We start from the raw sequence: 27,040 nt of genomic DNA, 5'->3' as shown, positions 1-27,040 counted from the left end.
ATCTGTACAGATGATTTTTATTGTTTTACAGTGACTTGTTCAACGATTTTCGTATTATAGGAGATGTTATTAGATGAAAGTATCAACACAGCCATAATATTCATAATCGTTGTTAAAATAATTATAATAAGATATACAAAACATATCATAAAAATGGGTGTGTCGACTTGGGTTAGAGCCAGTACCCACTAGAAGTGAAAGCTAACATGTTACCACCGTACCACAAAAGCTTTCAAAATAGGGAGGTGTTGTAAATGTTATGTAGGTAATACTTAGTTTTGCTGAATTGTCGATGAAAAATCGTTACGAAAGCTTTGTAATTGGTCATGGCGGGTGGCCACAGACAGCCTCTTGTCATTAAAAAGAAAAGAAAAAAAAGAAGTGTGGTGTATCCCACTGCTGTTGCGTTTATTTCGATAATTATTAAACGTGCTTGCCATGTAATACTTTTTTTATAAATGTGTTTCTTATTAATTCATTTATATGAACTAAAAATATACATTTAATCATTTATATGTGTCTGAAAATAGAAAATAAATGTACGCATTTGTTATTTTCTCTTTTGTGTTTGATAATTGTGATTATAATCTATTATTAAAACGCAGAAGAACATACAACTTGATTTACTTATTTATTTGCATAGATAAACCATACGTATGTATGCAGATGTGAATCAAGTTTATCGAAATTTTTATCACATATTTTTAATAATTCACATTGATATACAATATTGGTTTGTCGCACAAAAGCAGGATTCACCTTTTAGTTATTACCAACAATGGTAGGCAAATCTGTAAAAAAATACCCCCGTTATGTTCGACGCAGTTGAAGCCCCTGACTAAGACATTCATTTATATGGACCGTGCTCTCGGAAAAAGGGGGATAACTGCCTGTGCGTAAAGAGTCGTTTTAAATTATCATGCGCAGTCCGCACAGGCTAATCAGGGACGACTTTTTCCGCCTAAAAAGGGTTTTTGCTAACAAGAAACGAAAAATTCGCTACAAGCGCATAGTTTCGTTCCTGATTAGCCTATAGGTGCGAACTTCATTAAAACCCCTTTTAACAGGGCACGGCAAATATGTTTTTCATAAGAATATGCACTTTGCTATTGTTTAATCTATTGTCGTTACCTACCGAAATACATATTCTACAAAAAGCAAATAAAAAACAAACACATACTGATTACATTTCTGTGCTTTTAAAACTTAAAAATACTAAATAAAACTAAATGAAAGTAAGTCAGTATGTGTCAAATATGCGATTAGTTTGCTAAAAATGGTCTCATCAATAACACTCCTCGCACTTTTAGAGGAAAGTATTTATGAAGGTACCTTTAATAAGAGGCTAAGTGTTATGTTTATTAAACATACTATAATTCGACCATAACTTTTCTTTTAGGGCATCTGCCAGGCATGTGTTTCTATTACCTAAACTGTGCCTACTAATTGTATTCTCTTAGTGGAATGTTTGTTTATGTAGTTGCTCGTGCCGCAGGATCCGTGCGTGAAATAAAACTTGTCACTTGAAATCGACAGTACGAATAAAATTACTTGAACATAATAATGTCAAACCTTTTTGAATAGTGTAAAGCTTTCTTTACATAAGTGCGTTTCATAACTACGTCTACTGTTCCACGTGGACCATTTCCGATCTAAAATTATTTTGTTCGATCTTGAAACACTACGTTGTAACAAGGTTCACTTTAAAAATATTAATACTATGGTCCGATATGTATCATGTTATGGTCATAGACCTTTTTCTTTTGATGTCCTTTCGAGATTGAAGACCAACGAACATATAAGCCTTGTTCTGAGAAAACTGGGCTTAATGCATGTGCGTAAAGTGTGATCCCATATTAAACCTGTGCGGACTGCACAGGCTAATCTTGGACGACACTTTACGCACATGCATTAAGCCCAGTTTTATCAGAACGCGGCTCATATCTCTGAACATACGCGCGCAGATATGTACATGAGTGAAGCATCACTTGTAGTTATTTATTAACGATATTTCCATTACTGTCTTTAATTAACGATATTTCCGTTACAGTCTTTTATTAACGATACTTCCATTACTGTCTTTTATTAACGATATTTCAATTACTGTCATTTATTAACGATATTTCCATTACTGTCTTTTATTAACGATATTTCCCATTACTGTCTTTTATTAACGATATTTCCATTACTGTCTTGTATTAACGATATTTCCATTACTGTCTTTTATTAACGATATTTCCATTACTGTCATTCATTTAAGACACTCTCATAAAGGGCTGACTACATCAGAATACAAATCGACCTACATTTATTATAATTAACAAATCAAATCAGTTATTTTTCTTTTTTTTTTTCTTTTTTCTCCCTAAAAATCCTTTACATATCAAACTATCACACGGTTGCCGTAGCCTCTCAGTTGTGTCCGAGTGTGGACCTTAGCTTGAGTCTTGATATTGCACGTCGTAGAAGCTAGGTCTGTAATATAATAACATGATGATTTAGTGCAAACCATATTGGAATATGTACATATACAAAGTGGAACACATAAATTAATCAAGCGAAAACGGGTGTAATCAATCGAATCATGCACATTACGTACATTACAACTTAATCCATCCACAATAATTTAAAATCATTTTAAACCCGGTATGTATGATGTTATATTTATGCTGTTTCCACATTTACCCCGGGGGTATATACACGCAATAAAATTGACATAAAATAAATATGTTGTAGTTTTCTTTTTAATTTAATAAACGAAATATACTTGTAACTACTTACTTGTCTATGATTTACTAATCACGTGAGCGCCCGGCGTATCCGGTTGGAGCCTTCACGGGGTTGCCACCAGAAGTCAAACCAATGGTCTTCTGGGCGACGTGGAGGGACTCCCTGGCAAGGTTGGCAGCAGCGGCGTTGGCGATCGGGTTGTCCATGGAAACGGCGCCGCCGGTTTTCATGTCAATGATGTTTGCAGCATCGCCAATAGATCCCTTTGCCAAACCATGTCCGAGCGAGGAAGCAAGTGGGTCATGACCGATCGTAGCTACTCCGGAAGCTCCAATTTTGTTGACGTCGTGGACAACATTTACACCCATCGGTACTCCTGGTCTGTGAATTCCGCCGATGGGACTGATTCCAATCATGCCATGTTGCTGAACTCCTACCATAGCTCCGCCGACCATAGGGCCACCAAAACCTGATTTGGCAACGTCGTGCATCACTTCGCCTTCGATCTTTCTTGCCACATGTCCGTTGGGGTTGATGAATCCGGTTCCTACTGGCACTTGAGCTGCCTTCGCAATGTTGTGTCCTTGAACAGCATCGGCACCGAGGGTTGCTTTACCAATGTTGTGGGAAATAACACTTGGGTGATCCACACCGACGGTTCCAGCGGAAACACCAAATGGTCCGCGGTTTACCATACCATCGTTGAAGATGGGCTTTCCGGCAGGAATAACTCCACCGATGGATGCCTTGGCTATATCGTGCTGAATTGGATTAACTGCTCCTACAGTGGCCTTGACAATATTGTGTTGAGTTGGGTTCACCGGTCCCATGCCGCCCTTGACGACCTGATGTCCAACAGAACCGGGAGCGTAAACGTATCTGTTCGTGATGGGGTCAAGCACGAGTTCCTGGCCGTTGAAGTCAGATGGGTATGGCATGCCTTGGAGAGGATCTGTCCAACCGTCATCGAGATTATATGGTCCATTAGGCATGACTGCGCCGAATCCATTGGCAATGCCGTCAGGGTTCAGAGTACCACCATGTCTAGGAAGAAGGACGTTACCAATCATTTCACCGGCGGTAAGGGGTCTACCTAAGATAGTACTTCCAATCACGCTAGAAATATCATCTGGCATCATACCATCGTTTGCGATTCCCATAAGACCGAAGTTACCGACCCCAGGATGCACACCACCGCCAATGGTCGCCTTGGCAACATCGTGTTCCAGTTGTTGTCCTACAGCGACAGCCTTTGCCGTGTCGTGTCTGAGTTGGCCACCGACTACTTGTGCTTTTCCGATGTCGTGCTGAATTTGGTTACCTATGAAGGGCTTATTTACAATCCTAGCTCTTCCTTCATAACCACCTGCCACACAAATTTAAACATCATATTACTTGATGCATATAATAAAGTAAAATCTCACTCGCCTACAGGTATCATATTTTATTATAATTTGCTGAACAGTCAGTTGACTCGTGTGTCTGGGCAAATGCTGTTAAAATTTGGATATGTACACACACAATATCGCATACATGTTTTTATGTTAAAAACGTTGTACCAAAGAAAATCAATGTCATCTCTATACATTGAATTGTATCTCAATAATTGTGCATGCCTTTAGGAATGCAGCTTCAGAATATTCAGAAATGTTAGTGCTTTAACTGTCTTACATTTCTTATGAAATATTTCAGTATACAGTTACAAGTTGTATTTACCTTGTGACTGGCTGTATGCCACGAAAACGAAACACAGTATTGTTCTTAGGTACATCTTCATTTTTTAGCCTACAATTACAAACAGAATGTACCAAAGAGGAACACAGTAAAAATGACCAAATTTGATCGAATGATATGGTCTTATGAGTAAACCCATCAGCTTCTAGAATTAGTTCCTAATCAAGGATTTCAAAACGGATATGTTGTATGCATGTCTATTAATAAGCATGTTGAGTTTGTAAGTTATGTTCCTAACGTCCGAATCCTAAAAAATAAATTTTAATCTGAACAAAAACTAACGTTAAAAAGCCTTTAAAATGAACATGTAACGTAAATCTTGTTTGTTTAAAACCAATGTCTAAAATCCATTACATATTATACAACAATATAGAGTATTTATATTGTTTACAAAATGAGTAAAGGTTTGCGCTGCGATTAAACAAAACATAATTAATTACTGTTATTACTACTTGTAAGTTATGTTCCTAACGTCCGAATCCTAAAAAATAAATTTTAATCTGAACAAAAACTAACGTTAAAAAGCCTTTAAAATGAACATGTAACGTAAATCTTGTTTGTTTAAAACCAATGTCTAAAATCCATTACATATTATACAACAAAATAGAGTATTTATATTGTTTACAAAATGAGTAAAGGTTTGCTCTGCGATTTAACAAAACTTAATTAATTACTGGACTTTTAAGAAATGCAATGTATTGAAAACAGTTGTTGAACATCTTTTAACTTAAAAAAGCAGTTTGTACACCATAGTATGAAACTTACTTTTTTGCAAGACGCAGTAGATATGCTATCACTGTTAACACTTTGTTTCTAGTCAGTTAGTATGTTTCTTTATTATTTATACTTTATAATTTTTTTATGTATTTTTTCAGTATCTACTTTCCCTGTTTCTCTCCGTTGTTCCCCCTGTTCTGCTTAACACTCTGTCCGCCTGAATATTTATACACAGCCTGTGTCAAGCTTCACCGATCTGGATTAACATATCATGCGGTCGAACGACATCAACGATTGTCAAAAATGTCGTAAAATTATTATGATGCAGTCAGAGGAGCTCATGTACCAAAGGCGCGACGAATCACACACCGTTTCTATTTTCCTCAATGTTTGATGGATGCCCGTGTCTGACGTCACTCAACGTAACGTTAACGTTGTGATTGTCTCAATTTACCGACAATGCGTTCTTTCAGTTTTCGGCTATGACGATAATTATGGTGCACAAGCGTCTGTCTTACTTTCGAAGATCACGGACATTATACTGATATGCGTGTGTCGAAATAATAACATTAGTGTGAACCTCAATAAATTGACCCGTAAGATATGATTGTAATATTTTTATTAATATTGACTATCCTTTCAAACTTAAGAATGTGAATGATTTTGTCTCAGTATCCAATAAAGCAATTTGCGTTTCTGAGCAAACATATGCCATATGTATGTCACAAAACTGCAGATATATAAGTCACCATGAGTATTGTTTAATATATAATACATTTTGCAGGTACGAACACATTATATATATATATATATATATATATATATATATATATATATATATATATATATATATATATATATATATATATATATATATATATATATATATATGTATAGATAATTGGATAGCCTCGTTGAGAATGCGATATTTTGAAAATGTTGCCTCTATATTGTTGTAACGCCCTTCAACGTGTGCCTGCATTTCAAAAGGTACGAATTGGTGTGACTAAAGAATAAAAAGATTAACTTTTTATTTAATTAAATTTGAAATATAATTTCAAAATAATGTTTGATAAGAATTTTTTTTAAAAGATTGAATTTGCTTATCTAACCGGTAATAATCCGGCAATTCTTAACCCAATGTTGTCTATTTGTGTGTCCGTTTACCGATTTCGATCATCGTAAATACACACATTTTATAAAAACGTTTATAATAAAGTTCTTATTTGAATCCCCTAACTTATTAAAGAAAAGAAAAGGATTTATTTGAAATTGCATTATTTGTGTTTCTATCTATAATTTGCAACGCAATTTATTTTATGACCGAGGATAGTAAACGTTTGATATATACAACAAACTTCTAGACTAAAAGTATGTTTGTTGTTTATGACTGGTGGAGCACATTTGGTCACACTTTAATGCGAACATGGACGGCTTATACATGATATTGCATTTACAAAAAATATTTCAGTTAATATTATAAAGAATTATCATATTAAGAAAAGTAACTGGTTGTTTAATACATATGACACGTTTTCTTATAGGCGGTATATAATTTATAATTGTTGATATAAACCGGGTATACATAGCAAGTTGTCCCACGGACATGTTTCACGTGTTCGGGATAAAAAGTAGTAATACAATCGTTATGAATGAAATATATACATGGTGAATGCACCATTTTTTAACGAGTTGGTTCAAATCCAACTGGTAGCATCATCGAAAAAATAGTTTAGCATTGTATTCATATTTTTTTCTCAATGCTTTCATGAAAATTAAGTTGGAAACGATATAAATACGGGCTTGAAAAAGAAGGATTATGCAGTGTTTTTTTAATAAAACCCATATATATGCCCTTATACTTGAGTTCTATATTTTTGAAACTGCAAGATAACTAAGAGATGTTATTAAATGACGAATTCACGACGTGAAAGACACATATTAAAACTTATCATCTGACAAGTATATGTATCATTTGAAAGCGAATATATGTATATGTATTCTACTGATCGGATTTGTTAAACGGAGACGGATCCAAATATTAAAAACATTGTTTTTTAGCGTATGCAAGCATTGAATGTTGTTGAATTGTTTAATTTGAATTGTGATTCTATGTGGTTGATTTGTATGTACACGTGTGTATTATGAAATGAAGTCTAGGCTAAATGTGAAGTTAAATGCCTTTCTACCAGTTTATCAACCTTACACGTGTGTATTGTGAAATGAAGTCTAGGCTAAATGTGAAGTTAAATGCCTTTCTACCAGCTTATCAACCTTACACGTGTGTATTGTGAAATGAAGTCTAGGCTAAATGTGAAGTTCGTTGCCTTTCTACCAGTTTATCAACCATACGCGTGTGTATTATGAAATAAAGTCTAGGCTAAATGTGAAGTTAAATGCCTTTCTACCAGTTTATGCCGAATGGTCTAAGCGTTAGACTTTTACTCCAGGGCTCAGTAGTTTGAGACATGTTGAGTTTTTTTCTTTAATTATAATTTTGTTTTTACTGGAGCTTTTTCGATCAGATGTTAACATATATCAATTTAAAGCATTTAAAGTGACCTTTTTCACGGTTTGGTAAATTGACAAAATTGAAAAAAAAATTGTTTCAGGTGTGCACATTTTCGTTCTAGTAATGATATTTGTGAGAAAACAGTAGTGCTGAACATTTATCATGCTCTAAAATATCCATTATATGTATCTTTGACGATTTAAAAACCTGAAAAATTGTCTAGCGTTTCAACGCGAAACGATTTACTAATTTGGAGAGTTCTGTTGTTGTCGTGATATTTTGAGACACTACGAGGATTGCTTAATATGCTAAGTATGGAATACATCCGTCATCGCATGAGTACGGATTTTACTTTTACTCCAGGGGTCAGTGGTTCGAGCCCAGTTGTGGGTTACTTTCATTAATTTTATATTCATTTTTTTCTGGAGCCTTTTAGAACAAATGTTTTCAAATATCAATATAAAACATTTAAAGACACACTTGAATGCATGCCAATATCTGTTAAAAGGTCCCTTTATTGACAAACTTCAATATCTGCCAAAATCTGTGAAAAGGTCCTTTTAATTATGAAAACAATAAAGAACATACACGGGTCAAGAGAACACATGTAATGAGAAGTACCAATTACACACAATATTTTAAAATATGTTCATCGTTTGTATTGTGTCTGAATCATTATAAGTGTTTCTTCTGGGCCCACGTAGCATGCCAATGCACATTTGTCAACCAATAGCACACAACAGTGCATTAATCATTATTTCCGCTTGTTCATGAATCTTACCAATTGACACACTTAAAATATCGCTGTGGTTAGAAGTGCACATTTTTATTATTTTGCATAGAATTTAATTATTGTGTCGATTTGGGAGATTTATTCACACTTATTGACATGATCTAGTGCTTTTTGTCCTGTTCCCACCACATGACGTGTCTTCGCTGGTTTGCTTTCATATCGTTTACGCATCTTCTACTGCTTGAAAGTACATACCACGAAGTGGCGATAAAGGAACATTCTACACACTGACTTGTGTGTCTTTGTTGTGAGTCATTAATGCATATTTACATTTAAGTAACATATTCACATAGTAAACAATAGCATTATTAATTCATAAAATACAAGTACAATAAACACAATTCATTATAAAAGACATCATATGCTAGCTACGTTCTTGTGGAAAAAGGTTTGCAAATTAACGAACGCGTGTTCAAAATACTAGCACAGACGATGCGTTTGTAGTTATTTCATGTATATTGATAATTTGGTCTTTAATAAATGTATCGAGGTTAAATTTAAACATCTCTACTTTAGGATTTGGATTCTGCGGACTACCGTTATGGCCATCGTGGTTAAACATTAAAATCCAGAGGGCGACAATGCGATAGTGCGATAGAACGATGGCGACAAGGCGATAGTACGATGGCGACAATGCGATAGTACGATGGCGACAAGGCGATAGTACGATGGCGACAATGCGATAGTACGATGGCGACAAGGCGATAGTACGATGGCGACAAGGCGATAGAACGATGGCGACAATGCGATAGTACGATGGCGACAATGCAACAACGCGATAGTACGATGTCGCCATCGTATTTTCGCATTGTCGTCAACGTACTGTCACATTGTCGCCATTGTACTGTTGCACTGTCGCCATCGTATTGTCGCACTGTCGTTATCGTATTATCGCACTTTCGCATTGTCGCCATCGTACTATCGCATTGTCGCAATGTGGTGTTGACTTGTCAAACCGTCATGTTATCTTGTCCAAATGTGGTGTTGACCTGTCAAAACACAGTCTTATTATGTCAAACAGTCGTACAAGTAAGTCAACATCACATTTGGACAAGATAACACGACGGTTTGACATAATAGGACTGTATTTTGACAAGCCATTAACAGATTTGGACAAGATAACACGACTGTTTGACATAATACGACTGTATTTTGACAAGTAAACATCACATTTGGACAAAATAACACGACGGTTCGACATAATATGACTGTATTTTGACAAGTCAGCTCTAGATTCGGACAAGATAACACGACTGTTTGACATAATAGGACTGTGTTTTACAAATCAACATCACATTTGGACAAGATAACACGACGGTTTGACATAGTAGAACTGTGTTATTACAAGTCAACATCACATTTGGACAAGATAACGGTTTGACATAATAAGACTGTGTTTTGACAAGTCAACATCACATTTGGAAAAGATAACACGGCGGTTTGACATAATACGACTGTATTTAGACAAGTCAGCACCACATTCAGACAAGATAACAAGACGGTTTGACATAATACGACTGTGTTTTGACAAGACTATACAAAATATGGACAAGATAGCACGACGGTTTTACATAATAAGACACCTTCTAAAGAAGACAGAAAGAAATGTTACAACGTAAGACAGCTATGGCGCTCCATATATTTGCATAATTGCGCTCGCATGCTGACGACGTCTAAATAATTTAATATATATTATACTACATGTATTTGAATCCACCGGTGACCGTTCTGTTTGAACACTAACGTTTTACGAGCTTATCATTTTTCGACGTATTAAGCGTTATGATCTAACACGAGATACAGGGTTTCAATTTACTCAGACATAAAATAAATAAGGAGGCTATTCGTAACGAACGTATGGTGATGGACAAGGTATATAACTATTTCTTATCATATTCTTATAAGCGGCGGATATATGCCCCGCCCCCACCCGCGCTCGGGAAGCCTATTAATGATACACTAGTATTATATCAACCTATGGTGTAAATATATTGGTATTACACACACAATGATATAAAGTGTCATCATCGTTTGAATTGTGAAAAAAACTCATCTCGACTTAATCTTCGTCAGCCAATCCTATGCACTTTGACAAACAGTTGCACAAAAAAATATAAAAGTTCACAATATTTCCGTGTGTTTATGAATCGTACATAGTGAGTCATTAATGAATATCACTTTGTAAGCATTTTTTTGTTAACCGCTGATATGAGAAATCTAGAAACATTTCTACATTGACATAACATTGAAGTTGCCTTCTCCATTTCGAAAAATAAATGCATCAGTTGCCATTTATTATTTTGCGTGGTTATATGATGAGGTTAACCTTAGTGTAAGCTCTATATCAAATCGTTCGTTGTGTTTGCTGACTGCACGACCGTAATTTAAATTTACGCCCTTCAAATGAACTTTTGCGTAAGCTGATTTGTTTTGTAATAAATATTGATGACGCCTTATTTCCATGTATACACGAAATAACCATGCAGCTCGAATATGCGACAGTTAACATTTATTAGATAACATGCGTGGCAAACAGCAACTACCATAAACGACACACTCGCTTATTTCGTTTCGTTCGTTGACAAGTAATACGTCAATACAGTAGTAGGTATAATAATTCAAATAAGTTATCATACCAACATAATAAAAAGGCCCGTATTTACCAACCCATTCTAAGATATAAGACTTAAATCCGAAAAAATACGTTCAGCGTACAAATACGTACAAAGGATCCAAATCTTCTGTTCGTCATACAAATGGTCATACATGAAGCATAGTGTAGTAAGAAATGTACAATTTCATGAGTTAGTGTAATGTATTACATAATAACAACGTAACGGTTAAACCAAAATCGTTATTTTTGGACTTCAGTCTAATAACTGATTGGTTAGTACTTGTCCAGCATAATTACGTAAGTTAAAACAGTCAAGCAAGACTAATTTAGATTTCGTTTTATTTTTTTATGAACTTGTTTTGCGGATTTATTTTGTTTGAAATATGACATACTGTCAATTTCGCCGACGCATTCAGTAACGTCCTGTCCCTATATTTAGTTGTTCATCTATAACATGGCTATACACTTGGACATTCTAAAGTCTTTGTTTATCTGTTTGTGTACGATGTGGTTGTTCTCCACGCAAGTTTTTTTTAAACATTTTTTGCTGCTTAAGATATAATTTATAATCGGAACAGATATACATGTGATAGTTGATTAGACTTGAGCATATAAAGCTCATCCTCATAAACATACACAATAACAGCATGCGTTTGAAGTGAATACAAAATATAACATTTAGAACAAAGATCAATTTAAATACAACATGTATACACGAAATAAAAGTGTTCTCGTGAGAGTGTCACATGTGAAAGGTTAATACATAATGTCAAACGTAGTTTTATAATAATAAATATATATTATAAATATAATATGCACTAAACAGTACAGTATAATGTTTAAGTAAGCAGTTCACAGGACATTGTTGCGACAAATGCATTAGGCACAGTGGTGAGATCATGATTGAAAAACATGTTTTTGACATTTCAATTAGTTTAAATTCACTTCGTTAAGGTTATATAGTGTTTTAAGCTTGTAAATCCACTAAGATGTTTTTATTGGTGATTTTGCATTTACATGTATAAAAGATTCATTTGACAAATGAGAAGATTTGACGGATAACAACAAAGCAGCGAATACAATTTAGCCACGTTTTGTGAAAAGGGAGTTTATTGCATGTCGTAAAGTGTCGTCCCATATTAGCCTATGCAGTTCAGTCTTGTATGATTTGTTTCGTCATCAAAAAGTCTCTTCTTCGAAAAACAATCAAGTTTAGGCGGAACGTGTCGTCCCTGATTAGCCTGTGCGGACTGGACAGACCCCATTTTTTACCAATTGTTGCTGCGAAATTAAATGACCCTTGATATAACATTTATAGATATGTCTGTCTTTAAAGTGTCTGTATTTGTTGCAAAACCGATATTGCGTCAGTGTAGTATGAAATAATATGCAAGGACTAATTGGATTCCCTAAATGTGTTATTGTATATGAATAAGTTTCCGATTTTACAAAAAAAAATTCAATTGTATAAAACTCAAATATCATTGATGTTCTGGCACTATTTCCTCTATACGTTTATTCTAGAACTAATTCGCATTTTTGTATCTGCTTCAACAATCTTAAGTCATCATTTTGAACATGTATTCATGCATGCAAATGGTGCAAAACAATCCGTCGTAATATATGGAATGATTCAACCATAGACCAACCATATTTACAACAAAATTTATTTATCCCGATCTATCTCCATTAGATATATATTCACGCATAGCTATTTTTTGTAGCACATGACATCATTAAAATGATTTAACAAACGTTTAGCCAAAGCTGGTGTCGAACACAGAAACCATGCGAGAATAAGACAATTATCAGATGCAATTAGATAATTCTGTTTTGTAAACTAATGAGAACAACATTATCGGTATATGTACAAAATGAATAAAAGTTGTGAATGAGTTGTATTCTTTTTTTTAAATTGTCCCTGTTGTCGATAGTTTCCAATTAATCTTAATTTATTCGGCATTTTTGAATAGGCTTACCTAATTTTCCTAACTTTGAATATTTTGCATTTTCCATCTGGTGTATTTATGTAAAAAAATTACTAAAAATTATAGATTCATAACCATTATTCGGGTCATTGCATTGCCCTCTCGGGACGGAAGTCAGAGCGGTCGGTTGAGAACAGCCCTCTCGGGACGTAAGTCAGAGCGGTCGGTTGAGAACAGCCCTCTCGGGACGGAAGTCAGAGCGGTCGGTTGAGAATAGCCCTCTCGTGACGGAAGTCAGAGCGGTCGGTTGAGAACAGCCCTCTCGGGACGGAAGTCGGAGCGGTCGGTTGAGAACAGCCCTCTCGGGACGGAAGTCAGAGCGGTCGGTTGAGAACAGCCCTCTAGGGACGGAAGTCAGAGCGGTCGGTTGAGAATAGGGTCCTAACATCAAAATATCCACGTTTTGACACAGGCTAAAGAATAGGCTCAATGCATTTTTTTCAAGCATGCCCAAGGCTTTCTGGAAAGCCAAGTGTTGAAGTCAATTAAATGACAAAATGTATTTACTTACATCATTCGATTGGAAAACAATGTATTCCGAATCGGTTAATGATTTACACAATTTATGTTTACAGTAAATTTGTGGTACGAAGAGGAAAAAGCGTTTTAATGGCTTGATAAATCGCCTTGTTCTTTACGATATATTTAATGGTTATTTTAATTGATTGAAATATATTTGCCATATTGTACTAATTGGAATATCTACAACTACTTAAATCCCATAATGGACGAGATTTTCTACATACAAAAAATACCTTCATAAATATGTTTTTATCATTCTCCTGCATAGATAGAAAACGTGCTTTACTTATTCAGTGTTTCGCATAAAACCTTTCTAATTTATTCAGAAACTGAAATATACAGCAATCAATCAGAAATAAAATGTAGTCGTTAAGTTTATTGTAGACGTATGCTTTCTGATCGACAATTTTGAGATATTTTTCTATAAACGGCAATACTAACGAACTTAATTAATTAACGAACTATAAACAAAATATCGCTTAATTCGCATCAAACCCAATATCCTCTTCGTGTTGCTGCATCTTCCATCTCACAGCAAAAGAATATATTTCGCCTTCGTTTTTTACGATGCTGTTTCAGCAGCTCGTCTAAGTTATCATACCATGAAAAAATTCTTCACAGTGGCGACCTATGTAAAAGACCGAGTCAGTCCGATTTAGATAGCTCGATTTTTCTAATCGGCATACCTCGCCTTTGTGTCAATAAACGATCTTTCAGACAATAACGTAGTGACGTCACAATCTATGTATAGAATGCATACCTCGCTGATTATCATTGATAACAGAGTTGTCGTTCGTGCCTCAACACACAACAATGGCCGCGCCCATGAGAGAATGTTGACACTCGTGTCAAAACTTTCTTACATCAATAATCGGCTTGTTTGGCTATTTAGAAACTGTAATTTAGGATATTTGGATTATCTGTTTACTAAATCTTCGCTTATGACAACAATGAAAGGAATTCGAAGGATATATTCGATGTGAATGAAGGACTTTCTGGATCTTGACTGCTTGACACGGCAAAACTGGCATACTGGTATTTTTACTTATCAATTTAAGGGGTGTTGCGGCAGTTTATTTATCCGAGGATATATTTATAGCAACACCGATGATGCTGTTATCACAACTCAATATTTTTGTTATCAAAATCATCAGAGATGACCAAGTTGGTTCATAATATTGTAAGGAAAGTTTCCTTACTTGACATTTGTGTCACTCCCGGAAACAGATGACATTGTGAAAATGTAAACATTATAAACATTCTTAACACATCGACAGAAAATACCTGGATAGCCTACGGAGGAAGCCAGCTTAATCCACCAGAAATCACCATCGTATATCCTCTATTTAGCAAATATTGCTATTTGTTAAAATGTCACTGTGTTTTGTCAAACACTAAACTCCGTTCGTTTGATTGTCAATTTAATTCATCTCCTTTATGGTTCATAACTTTAAATGTTTACTTTTTAATCGGCAAAAGATATTGTTAATCAGCGTCTTTGAAAGTGACCGCCATGTAAAGTTCAGGCGCGAACTATTTTTCGTCTGCAAGCTATGTCTCGGCGTCTGATCAGTATTAACATTATTGTTTTCATAATTTAACAGTAATCCTTTGAGAGTATTTGGATGTTTCGCCGAGATACAGCCTAGTCATTTGTTGTATTATAGAAATGTTAATATTTATATGAACAGTTGTTATTTCTCGTGGGGCGGAGTCTTTACTGGCTCACCTATTCATACGACTTACCATTGGTTAAGTTTGGCGATTGTTTGTTTCAAATATCCATGTTCCGCTGATTATTTGTAAATACTGCTTTTCGTTAAAGCTGTTCATTTGACCAAAGAGCTGTATATGATGTGTTGAATTTAGATTGTTACGTTATTTAAGGAATGGACCTGAGCGCCCTTTGTTGTTCAAAGCCGAGGATTTCATTGGTTCATATTGTCACGTGGTAACTGAGTCGGAATCTATATTATTATACAGGGTCAGAACTCAGTCTCAGTAGCGGATCCGTGGTCTAGTGGTAACACACTGGCTTCACAATCCAGAGATCGCTGGTTCGATCCCCCGCTGCACCTAACCTACTAACTCTTCTATCGCATGAGACGTTAAACCGAGGTGCAGTGTACTAGGTGCTATACACCGGGCACTAAAAGACCCAGGGTCACCTCTGGAACGGGGTGTCTCCGGTATCTTGCACTATCCCCCGTAACCAACTAACACGTCTTTCTGGGGGCGATGGCCATATGGGAGACAATCCCGGTGCACTCGATAAAAAGCAAAAACAACAACAACTCAGTCTCAGCATCTTCTTTCTGGAGTTCACACCTCCTTAAGACACTGCAACAACTACGGTATATTATTTACATACACTTATTACATAAGATGGGGAATATAATGTTCAGACAAAGGAGAGCTCCTCCGTTTACTATTTAATATTAACGCATCGGTACAGTAAATGTAATTATTATGAAATAACTACAGTCAAGAAGATCCCGGTGCATAGGCTCGGTCCTTCCTCGTCCATTGTGTCCACTTATATTCAGGGACGCCCGCTTGACATATGTTATATATATATAACAAACACATTATTAAATTGTTGAAACTTTTATTTGGCTTCGTTGTTGACGAACCCGAGAGAAAACCAATCAGGATCGTGGTCAACTATAATAAAAGGTAACATCAGTACGACACGATGTATTACATACCTGTTTGTCACTTTTCTCGAGAGAGGCTATGGCGAACGGCTATTACTGCTAAGTACCAACGGTATACTACCTACGCGAGTTATCCTGACAGAGTATGTTAGGCGGTACACTCGTTACAATATAATTGTCATAGGTTCGATCCCAGGTGGGGTCAACTTTTTTATTACTTTTTTTACTTTTCTTAATTCCATTCTTGTTTTATACTGGAGCTCTTTAGTCCTGTTGTTTACGAGGTTGCGAGGTTTGATCCACAGAAGCGACATTGAAAATTAGCCAACTTTGTTATCTACAAGGCTGCTAAACCTGATATACTAAGATAATGTGAATATTTTCTCACATGATGGTCATCAGTTATATTATATAAAAACTCACAGCAGTAGTTAACAATTGGACAATAATTAATGAACGCATCTTTCATTTGTCTTTGACACTTTGATTTTTACATGGCCTAGATTTGAATATGTGACTTGACTGCACCAGCACTCTTGTAACAGAGCTAAAGTTTAAATGTACCATTGAAGATCACCTAAATCCAGATTTGCTAGTATAGAAGTGTGGAAAATTTCAAGGGTGTGACAAGTAAGCAAAAATTGGTCATTACCGAGAGGCCATAACTGATCTATGACTGTTTTAAAACAATAAAAATCGGTGCCTGATTTAGATTTCATTACATAGTTCAATAAAAACTTATTTCAGAAGCCTGGTAACAGTTTAACGTTAATGTTACCAATGTGTCAGACCAGGGCCTTGATTTTGAAATCTAGGACATGCATGGTCATGCCTTCATGAAATAAGGACAAAAAAATGTATTTTAAGTCTTTAATTGACCTGGCTATAGTTCTCAGATTATTATAAGCTCAATCACATATTCATATCATTATTTATGCTTTCTGTATTGTTAACATATACACAATCATGCAGTTACATGATAGAAATAAATAATAACAAAGCCACCCATACTATAAAGGTCACTGACAAAGCCTATGGTAAAAATGTGAACACATGGAGTGTAATCGCCCTCTCGTGCCAGCAAAAACAACACGTTGACAGGTTGTCGTTTTTGACAATTCTACTTTCAATTTTATTTTGTGATATCAAACTATTAACAATTATATGGCTGAGGAAAATATCGCCATTGCTTATTTAATATATTTTCTGCACATGTCTTCAAAAAACTTACATCAATACACGATTTTCTTCGTTAATTTTAACATTCCTGACAAAAAGGTCAACTCAAAAAGGTGCATTTGCTGTCCCCAAAGTCAAAGGTTTCGGGTCAAAGTCCTTTTATTACACTGGATGCTCATTATGGAACAATTTACCCCCAGTATAACACAGATTGATAGATTGTCTGTTTTTAAGTCGTCTTTAAAGACTCATTTATAAGAAAATCTGTAACTTTTTATGTGAATTGTTTGTTTCTTTGGATTAAGGAATCATTTCTTGTCATCAATTTTTATCAACATTGATCCTATCTTCCATAAATGTTATGCATTCTCCCTTTTTTTGTTAAGTGTCCACTCTATGTCCTGCCACCAGCACAAAGGACCACAATGGAAATATGGATTATGGGTTAACTCATTTTGTGTTATCCTTGGTGGTAGTGTGTACGTCATGGTATATTTATCTTCATGTATGTGATATTTTTATATGTTGTACATGTTGTAAATGCCCAAAACGACATTAAGTCAAAGTCTCAACGTAAATGTTTTCGGCTTTGCCCGAAAAAATATTTGGTCGACATGATCTAAGTCGACAAATCAACATAATTTTTGGCGGCATGCTCTTGTGAAAATAACTTGCCATCATAGTTTTAGTCGACACGATGAGTTACTTTTTAAGCCATGACCCCTTTTTCATATCATGCCATCATAGAATATGGTACATCCCAATAATGTGGTCATGTCGGATAAGTTTATATCGACTTACTGTGAAATAACATGGTTTGCCGTAATCGTTTTGCAGGTTTTCCTTCTTAATTTTATTCGCCATAACGACATTAAGTTAAAGTCTCGACGTAAATGTTTCCGGCTTTTCCCGAAAAAATATTTGGTCGACATGATCTAAGTCGACAAATCAACATAATTTTTGGAGTCATGCTCTTGTGAAAATGACTTGCCATCATAGATTTAGTCGATGAGTTATTTTTTACGCCACGGCACCTTTTTCATATCATGCCGTCATAGAATGTTGACATCATCACAACATCAGGGTGTACCATATACGCTTCCATAGGAAACATTTACTTAAAGACTTTAACTTAATGTCGTTATGGCGAGTAAAATTAACTGGGAAAAAGCTACAAAACCTTGTCGACATACCATGTTATTTCACAGTAAGTCGATATACATTTATCCGTCATGACCATATTATTGGGGTGTACCATATACGCTCCGTATTTAACTGATAAAAAAGCGATGACTTCTTTAAACAAAATGTCACCATACATACATTATGTCCCGTTAAATCACAGTTTAGGAAAATAAGAAATTTTTGACGTCGTAGTTTTGTTTAGATAGGAACTTCTCAAATAAAATGCTGCCGTCTTTGAGACGAATTGCTGCCGTCTTTGAGACGAATTGAGACGATCAAAATGAATTGACTATTTGGCAGTGTATCGAATTCGATAGCTTATAAATGTATCGGTAGTTCTTTTATTTTGCAATTTTCAAATGAACATATATATGAAAAACTTACGTTTCTACGAATAAAATTATTCAATAATAATGATGATCAATACGATGAGGGCAATAATGATGATGATGATTATGATGATGATGATGATGATGATGATGATGATGATGATGATGATGATGATGATGATGATGATGATGATGATGATGATGATGATGGTGATGATGATGATGATAATGATGATTATGATGATGATGACGAAGAAGATGACGAAGATGATGATGATGACTTGTGAAAAATTCCGGAACATAAATAATAATACAATCAATCAATCAATCAATCAATTATAAATAAATAATAAGCATCTGATTCAATAAAAATATAATAGTGATACCCTGTACAAAATTGAAATCAACTTGTTTGGTGTATTCGTTGCAAAACGTACATAACACTCAAATCAGGGATCGAAATGACTTTATTGGTGTGGACTCGTAATGAAATACAGCCTCGTTTTGAATGCTAATAATTAAAATTTGATACACTTATAGAACTTTACAAAATCGAACCGATTGAAACGCTGCTGTTGTTTTTGTTGCAAGTTGTTACAACCCGAGGTCATTTATGTTTATTAAACGCGTGCAACAATATAACAGTTTGCAGGGCCGAGTATTGAACGATATTATTTTAATCCTAAAGACACTTGCTTGAGCCCTGATAAATTGTTTTTCAATTAAGTTTTTATTTAAATTATAATATTGTTATTATGATGGAGTTTTGTGTTTTAGTCTGACAATTTAATTATTTATTGACACACAACAAAAAGTCTTCACAAGAAAACGTTACGTTTGCTTCAAAACATGTTTTTGTTGCCAATGAATTATTGGCCATTGTTTGCCTGTTTATAGTTACACAAAACCAATGCATACCGTTCAATTTAATTTTGCTGTAACGCAATACATTTTACTAAATTAACATCACATCAACATTTAAATACCCATCAATCTCCATTTCGTTATCACGCATTAGATGTTTTAATTTGTTCAGCAAACATTAACATACAACAAATGCTTATGCAACTGCGTTTGAAATGTAAGTGAAATTTAACTCAAATATGCTACAGTCATCAAAAGGGGCTTCATGCATATCCATAAAGGAGCAGATTTCCTCTGTATTAAACTGATACATTTGTTACACAAAAATATGGAGGTTCAGTAGTGTATAAAGATCTTGAATGCTTTGAGCTTTTATGAGTAAAAACGTACAGCTCAAAGTTCTTCCTGATAATACCAAACACCATGTATCAAAACTCCCAAGTATGCCGTTAAAATCGAATTTAATCAATCTGATACATTTATACCAACACAATACCTGTTACCATCGACATTAATGTGCGTGTTATTTGTGGTGAAAATCTCAAAACAAGTCGAGGGCACCTCAGTTGTTCGCTCTTTGAAGGTATTTAGTATTACTTACAGCCACAGTACATTAAGTTCGACTTTTTAACGTAGGCCAATCGACCGGCCACGAAAACTGCAAACACTCATGTAGTTTACCTTTAATTTTTTACAATGGTGAGATTTAAAAAAAACATCAAAGAGGAAAAAACCATTGGTTAACAATCTCTCATATTTTTTTTTATGTACAGGATTAACACATTATGATTATAAAAATGAAAAAATCTACGCTAAAGAAAAGTCAGTGCGTATAACAAAGGATGAATTACAGCATAATTCTAATAATAAATGTATAATAATAAATGTGTTGGTATCAACGAGCAATTCTTTAAATTCTCAATCAAACTGCATTAAAAAATATTAAATATTTTTCGCCTGAAATTAAATGCTTTATTTAATGTATTTCCATTTCACTGTTTATTCATTTTCATCTACTGACATTAACGTGTAGCTCTTCTACTCTCCCACCCGTCACAAATATTTTTTAAACGTACCATTTACTACAATGTTTACGTGTTAAATTAACATATTTTTTATAGTTTAAATGGGTCAATATTATCATCGTGTGCATTTATTCCGATTTACATTTTTCATAATGTAATACTACACACTTAATTTCACGTCTATATTTAATTATAGCACCTGGTCTGTTGCAACACGCACGCTTTTCATACGCGGAACTTGACCGACGATAGTAGCAATGTCGCACTCATTTAAAACACGGGATTTTTTTAGATGCGTACTAAGGGACTTGAATCAGAAAATAAAAACACATGGCTGTAGAAAATCGAAATATACATGTACTGAAATTAGATTGCTACCACGTAGATTCTTTAAAGGCTGTTGTTTTCACAACTAACTCGCCATAAGGATTCAATTGCTCACCATTTGCTTTAATCTGTTTATAAGTAACTTCAGTTAAAAGGTGTGAAGATGATGCCCGACATTGTCTTTAATTCACTGTGTAAATTACCGTTTTATATTACATTATTGGTAAAACTGTAATTATTTGTTTAACAATCTGCTGTAAACGCCGACTTTAATAACCGTCAATCAAAAATAATAGTCGCCAGATACCCCCGCCCTCATAATCGTTCTCGGAACCGATTGGACGGCGACAATTACAGTTTGGCGACCAGAAAGTAACCTGAGAACATCACTACAACTTACACCAGCGACATCAGCATCACAATAATCACAACCGTCACCAAACAACCTCCACCACGACCACCACAACGATCATCACCATCATCACCACCACAAGGACCATCACCACCAATACCACAACCAACATCACCAATATCATCACGAACATCACCAATACCACCTCCACCACAACCACCACCACCATCACCTTCAATACCATAATCTCCACAACACCATCATCACACCACCATTACCACCACCCAAACATCACCAGCATTATCACCGCCAACATTTCCAACACCACCATCAACATCGCCACCACCATCACAAGCACCACCATTACCACCAACAACACGATCACAACCGTCACCACCATCATCACCACCACCGTTACAATCACCACCAGCATCACCACCACTTCACTCACCATAACCACCACCAGCCACACCACTACCATCGCCTTCAACAACATCACCACCTCTCAATCACAACAATCTGCATGGCCACCACCATCACCACCAATATCACTGACACCATTACCACCATTACCTCCATCATTATCACCACCTCCGCAGCCACCATCACGACCACTATCACCACCACCGCTACCATCAAAACGACCATAGTCGTCACAACCACCATAACCACCATCTACGTCACCAATACCATCACCACCAACAAAACCGCCATTATCATCACCACCATCACTATAACAACCACCATAACAATCACCATCATCGCCACAAAAATAACCACCATCACTACTTCTATCAAAACGACCTCAATCATCACCACCACCATCACTACCACGATGACCATCATCAACATCACTATAACTAACACCACCATTTTCAGCATCACAACCGTCACCAAATCATCAACATCACAATCACCACCACCGTCACCACTGAAACGCCATCACGACCACCACCATCACCATCAATATCACCATCACCACCATCATCGCCACTACAATCACCACCATCATCACCACCACCATCATATTCACCATCATCATCACCACCACCATCACAAGGACCATCTCCACCAATACCACCACCACCATCACCAATACCACCATCATCATAACCATCATCACAACCATCAACAAACTCACTATCACCACCACCATCACCACAACTATCACTATCACCATCATCACCACCACTATCACCACCACCATAACCTCCATCAACCACAATCACATACAACACCATCAGCACATCCATCACTTTCATTACCATCCCCACCACCATCCCCAACAACACTGCCATCACAACCATTTCCATCACCATCACCGTCAATACCACCATCTCCATCACAATAACCACCAACACCACCATAACAACCATCATTTCAATCACCATCATTGTCGTCATCGCCCACACCGCCAGCATCGCCACCACCATTCCAATCACCATCACCACCATCACAACCACCTTCACCCCAAAAACTTCCTACACCATCACCATCATTACCACCACGTTCACCAACACCACCATCACAATCACCACCATCACCACCTATATCTCCATCAACACCACCATCACCACCACCAATTTCACCACAATCACAACCACCATCACCACCAGAGCCACCCAAACAATCAGACACAACATGACAAATTACGTCCATCATCACCACCATTACCATGTCCACCACCACCATCACAATAACAATCCCCACCATCACCACCTTTATCTCCATCAACACCACCACTACCGACACCAATTCCACCTCCATCACCATCACCATCACCACCAGAGACACTCCAACAATCAGCAACAACATGACAAATTACCTCCATCATCACCACCATTACCATTTCCACCACCATCATCACCACCACCATCACCATCACCACCACCATCACAAGAACCAACACCATTACCACCATCACTTCAAATATCACCCCTCACAACTTCCATTACCATCACAACCATCACCACCACCATCGCCCCTTCAACACCATCAGCACCATTACCATCATTATAACGACCACAATTTCTTTAACAAGCTCTACTATCTACAACACCATCATCATCACCACCACCATGACCCCTATCATCACCACCACCGCCACCACCATGACAATCACCACCGTCATCACCTTCACCACCAACAGCATAGCCTCCATCACAATCACTGCCACCACCACCACCGTCATCATAAACACCATCATAACCATCACCATAATGAAACCACAACTATCGCCTTCACACCACCACCACCATTAACATCATTACCAACACCACAATCAACACCATCACCATAACCACCACCGTAACCACTATCACAACTAACGTCGCAACCATCACCACCACCGTCACAACTATTACCATAATCAAACCACCATAAAAAACACCATGAACGCCATCATCGCCACCACCATAACATTCACCACCATCATCACCGCCATTATCACCATATTCAGCACCATCATCACAACCATCACCACCACAATAACCACAATCAGCAACACTATCACTATTTCCACAACCGCCATCATCATCATATTGCTAATCATCATTATTTTCCTTGTTAATCTAACAAAATGTATTTTCTTATAAATAGTAATTATACATGGACAAATAAGGCATGTGTGTTTGTATTTTACGGGTATTTTTCCACATAAATATAAAAATATTATTCAGTCGCTCCAATTGCTTTAATATGCAACGATGTTCAGCCTCCACGGAACGTCTAAATTGATGAATCTTCATGGCATCCGTAAACGTTGCGCCATACTTCTTCAGCAGTGGAACCGGGTCGCGTTAGTGTCCCATCTGACACAAGCTGGAAACTGACATAAAATTAAATTAAACGCTACTTTATTGAAAATCAACAATAAACTCTTTTTTCTCCTTCTCCAGATCTTACTCCCGCCGAATAGAAACATTGAAAAGAAGATTGATGTATTCACACCGCATATAAATGCAAAAAAAAATTAAGCATAAATCAAGTCGAATGGACAGTGTTGTCTTCCTGCATACCAACAGCAGTAATGCTCACCAAAGGAAGTCAACAACAATTGTACATAACAATTATCTCTTTAAGCATATCTGTTTAACGTAATCTTTGACCTTTAAAAATGATATCACTTTTTATAACAATGGCAGAGATGACGGTCCAAACTTCAGTCTGCTATAGGTGACCTCTAGCGGTTGGTCATGGTGTCTCGGAGCCCATGAAGAGTTTCTGCGCTTATCCCAATGCACGGACAGCTTTTGAACAAACATATGTTAGAGATACCACCACGACGTGTATTGGATACAGACGAAGAATACATCGCCAATATTTTATGTCAAAATATATTGATTAAATTGTAAATTGTTCCAAATGACCATGTGCTAATTTTTTTCCAAATTAGTCGCAGATAAATAACATAAACACTTATGAGCATATATGGGTAAATTAGAATACGTCCATTTGCAACAAACGGTCAGAGTTTACGTTGTACTGCAGCACTGAAAAAAAAGAGATAAGATGATGCAAGACCTTACTTTCTGCCTTTGGTAAACAGTGCTGCTGTTGGAAAACAGAATGAACACGCTATCGATTAGACTTGATTTTCAGAGCTAAGGCGTTTTAACACTGTTTACGCTGACTCGGACTCGCTTTCGCACCATCGACCCACATCAGTGTGTTTACGCTTGCGGGTAAAAAAGTGTGTCCCTCGCTGTAAACTGAGGAGCCTTGCCCGAGTTTGAGTGCCAACAATGCTTAAACGTCCTAGCTCTATAAATCAAGTCGAATGGACAGTGTTGTCTGTCTGCATGCCAACAGCAGATATGCTCACCAAAGGAAGTCAACAACAATCGCACATCACAAGTATCTCTTTAAGCAAAACTGTCTAACGTCATCTTTGACCTTGAAAAATGATACCACTTATCTTTTTATTCACAGCAATGGCAGAGATGACGATCCAAAATTCAGACGGGTATAGGTGACCTTCAGCGGTTGACCATGGCGTATCGGAGCCCATGTAGAGTTCCTGCCCTTATCCCAATGCACGAACAGCTGTTGAACAAAAATGTGTTAGAGATACCACCCAAGACGTTTATTGGATACAAACAAATTGTCCCCAATAGTTTTTTTCCAAATCTATAGATTTAAGTTTTAAAAGTTCCATCTGACAATGTGCTATTTTTACTCCAAATTAGTTGCAGTGCGAAAACCTTCCATTTAAGATAATTGACAGTGTTGAAAGTTCAAAACGATCCGTTAAAGTACACATACACATTTAGGCGCACGTGTGAATTGCTAAATACCTATATTTTTTACGGGGAATAAAAACACATATAAATGTGTTTTTAGGTTATGCTTCTTTTCATTAATATCATGGTTTTTTTAATACTTCGAGCGGTAAATTAGTCACCTAAAACAATTTTGTTTCAACAAGTTTTAACATCTTGATTATGTATTGTTTTCAATTTCTAGTAACTAAAACACAGTCTAAAAACGTATCTTTCTCACAAGCACCGTCTCAATTGCAAAGCACACGACGATACAACATGCGAAACATAACTTCATATTTACCTTATCAGGTGAACTACACATCCATCCGATTTAATCTCCCGACAACCAATGGGCTAAACAATCAAGTTTCACATCTTACCATATCACCTGATCACATCTCAGAAAGGTGCAATACGCCATTCGAACAATTCTACAGATGAAGTGGTGGTACATATTTAACCCTTTACCACTTAGGAACGTATTTTGACGCACGTGTAGTCCCATAGAAAGTTAAATTAAATTTAAGACCTTTTTACTAAATTCAACTTTTAAGGCTTCATCTCCAACTCTTAGATACTGATGAGCAGCAAACAGCATAAAACCTAAACAGACTGCGTGTTAAATATTAACATGCGATATATGTCAATGGTGTAGAAATAAACTCATAGTAAGCCAAAGGAGGACACATATGATGTGAATTCCCGAAGTATTATAGTAGACTATTTAAATCATTCATAAACATTCTCTTCCGCGACACGTATATTTTAAACACTATTTATTGATTCTTTTCTATATGCGCTCCGTTCAAAAATATTCCATTTAACACGATATTCACATTATCGTTCCATTTATGAATGAATATTGTTGAAGAACTCAAAACTTTGACATAAATTATACAGCTCTTTCTCGGCGCGGATGCGGCAGATGCGGCAGTTATCAGGTTTATCGTAGTTACAAAAACTGGCTTGAAATGCGTGGTATTAACCTTAGTTGTTCGTCATTTATAGCATGGTTCGTCGAAAAATTAGTGATAAAGTGGAAGGGGAAGTTGTTGGACTTTTGAAGGCTGAACACACATATAGGAGTATTCAAAATGAGTTGAAAGCAATCGGATATTCGAATTCCTTTGGCTCCATCAAGAACATTCGTGATAATATTGGACATCAACGCCAAAATATCAATGCTGGCCTTCCTATGCCAAAGTTTAGATATCGTCGAAATGTGGCCACACCCAAACGTCATCAGAAAA

General features: G+C 36.3%; 2 protein-coding genes across 2 annotated transcripts; both read right to left on the bottom strand.

The window, feature by feature from the left end:
* Positions 1-2,334: 2,334 nt before the first annotated feature.
* LOC127879769 (uncharacterized) lies at positions 2,335-5,387 on the bottom strand. The gene is made up of 4 exons (XM_052426818.1): positions 5,230-5,387; positions 4,447-4,515; positions 2,782-4,096; positions 2,335-2,475 (listed from the first exon to the last, which is right to left on the bottom strand). The coding sequence occupies exons 2-3, from the start codon at positions 4,505-4,507 to the stop codon at positions 2,796-2,798; spliced, it is 1,362 nt and encodes a 453-aa protein (XP_052282778.1). The 5' UTR covers positions 4,508-4,515; positions 5,230-5,387; the 3' UTR covers positions 2,335-2,475; positions 2,782-2,795.
* A 16,646-nt stretch (positions 5,388-22,033) lies between these two features.
* Positions 22,034-23,343, bottom strand: LOC127878732 (uncharacterized). The gene is made up of 3 exons (XM_052425261.1): positions 23,203-23,343; positions 22,666-23,009; positions 22,034-22,259 (listed from the first exon to the last, which is right to left on the bottom strand). Exons 1-3 carry the CDS (start codon positions 23,341-23,343, stop codon positions 22,034-22,036), a joined length of 711 nt encoding a protein of 236 aa, XP_052281221.1.
* Positions 23,344-27,040: the final 3,697 nt, after the last annotated feature.

Source organism: Dreissena polymorpha, chromosome 4 (assembly GCF_020536995.1).
Source record: "Dreissena polymorpha isolate Duluth1 chromosome 4, UMN_Dpol_1.0, whole genome shotgun sequence".
NCBI lineage: Eukaryota > Metazoa > Mollusca > Bivalvia > Myida > Dreissenidae > Dreissena > Dreissena polymorpha.
Note: the sequence above shows the minus strand (reverse complement) of the source record. Positions and strands in the feature narration are given on the sequence as shown.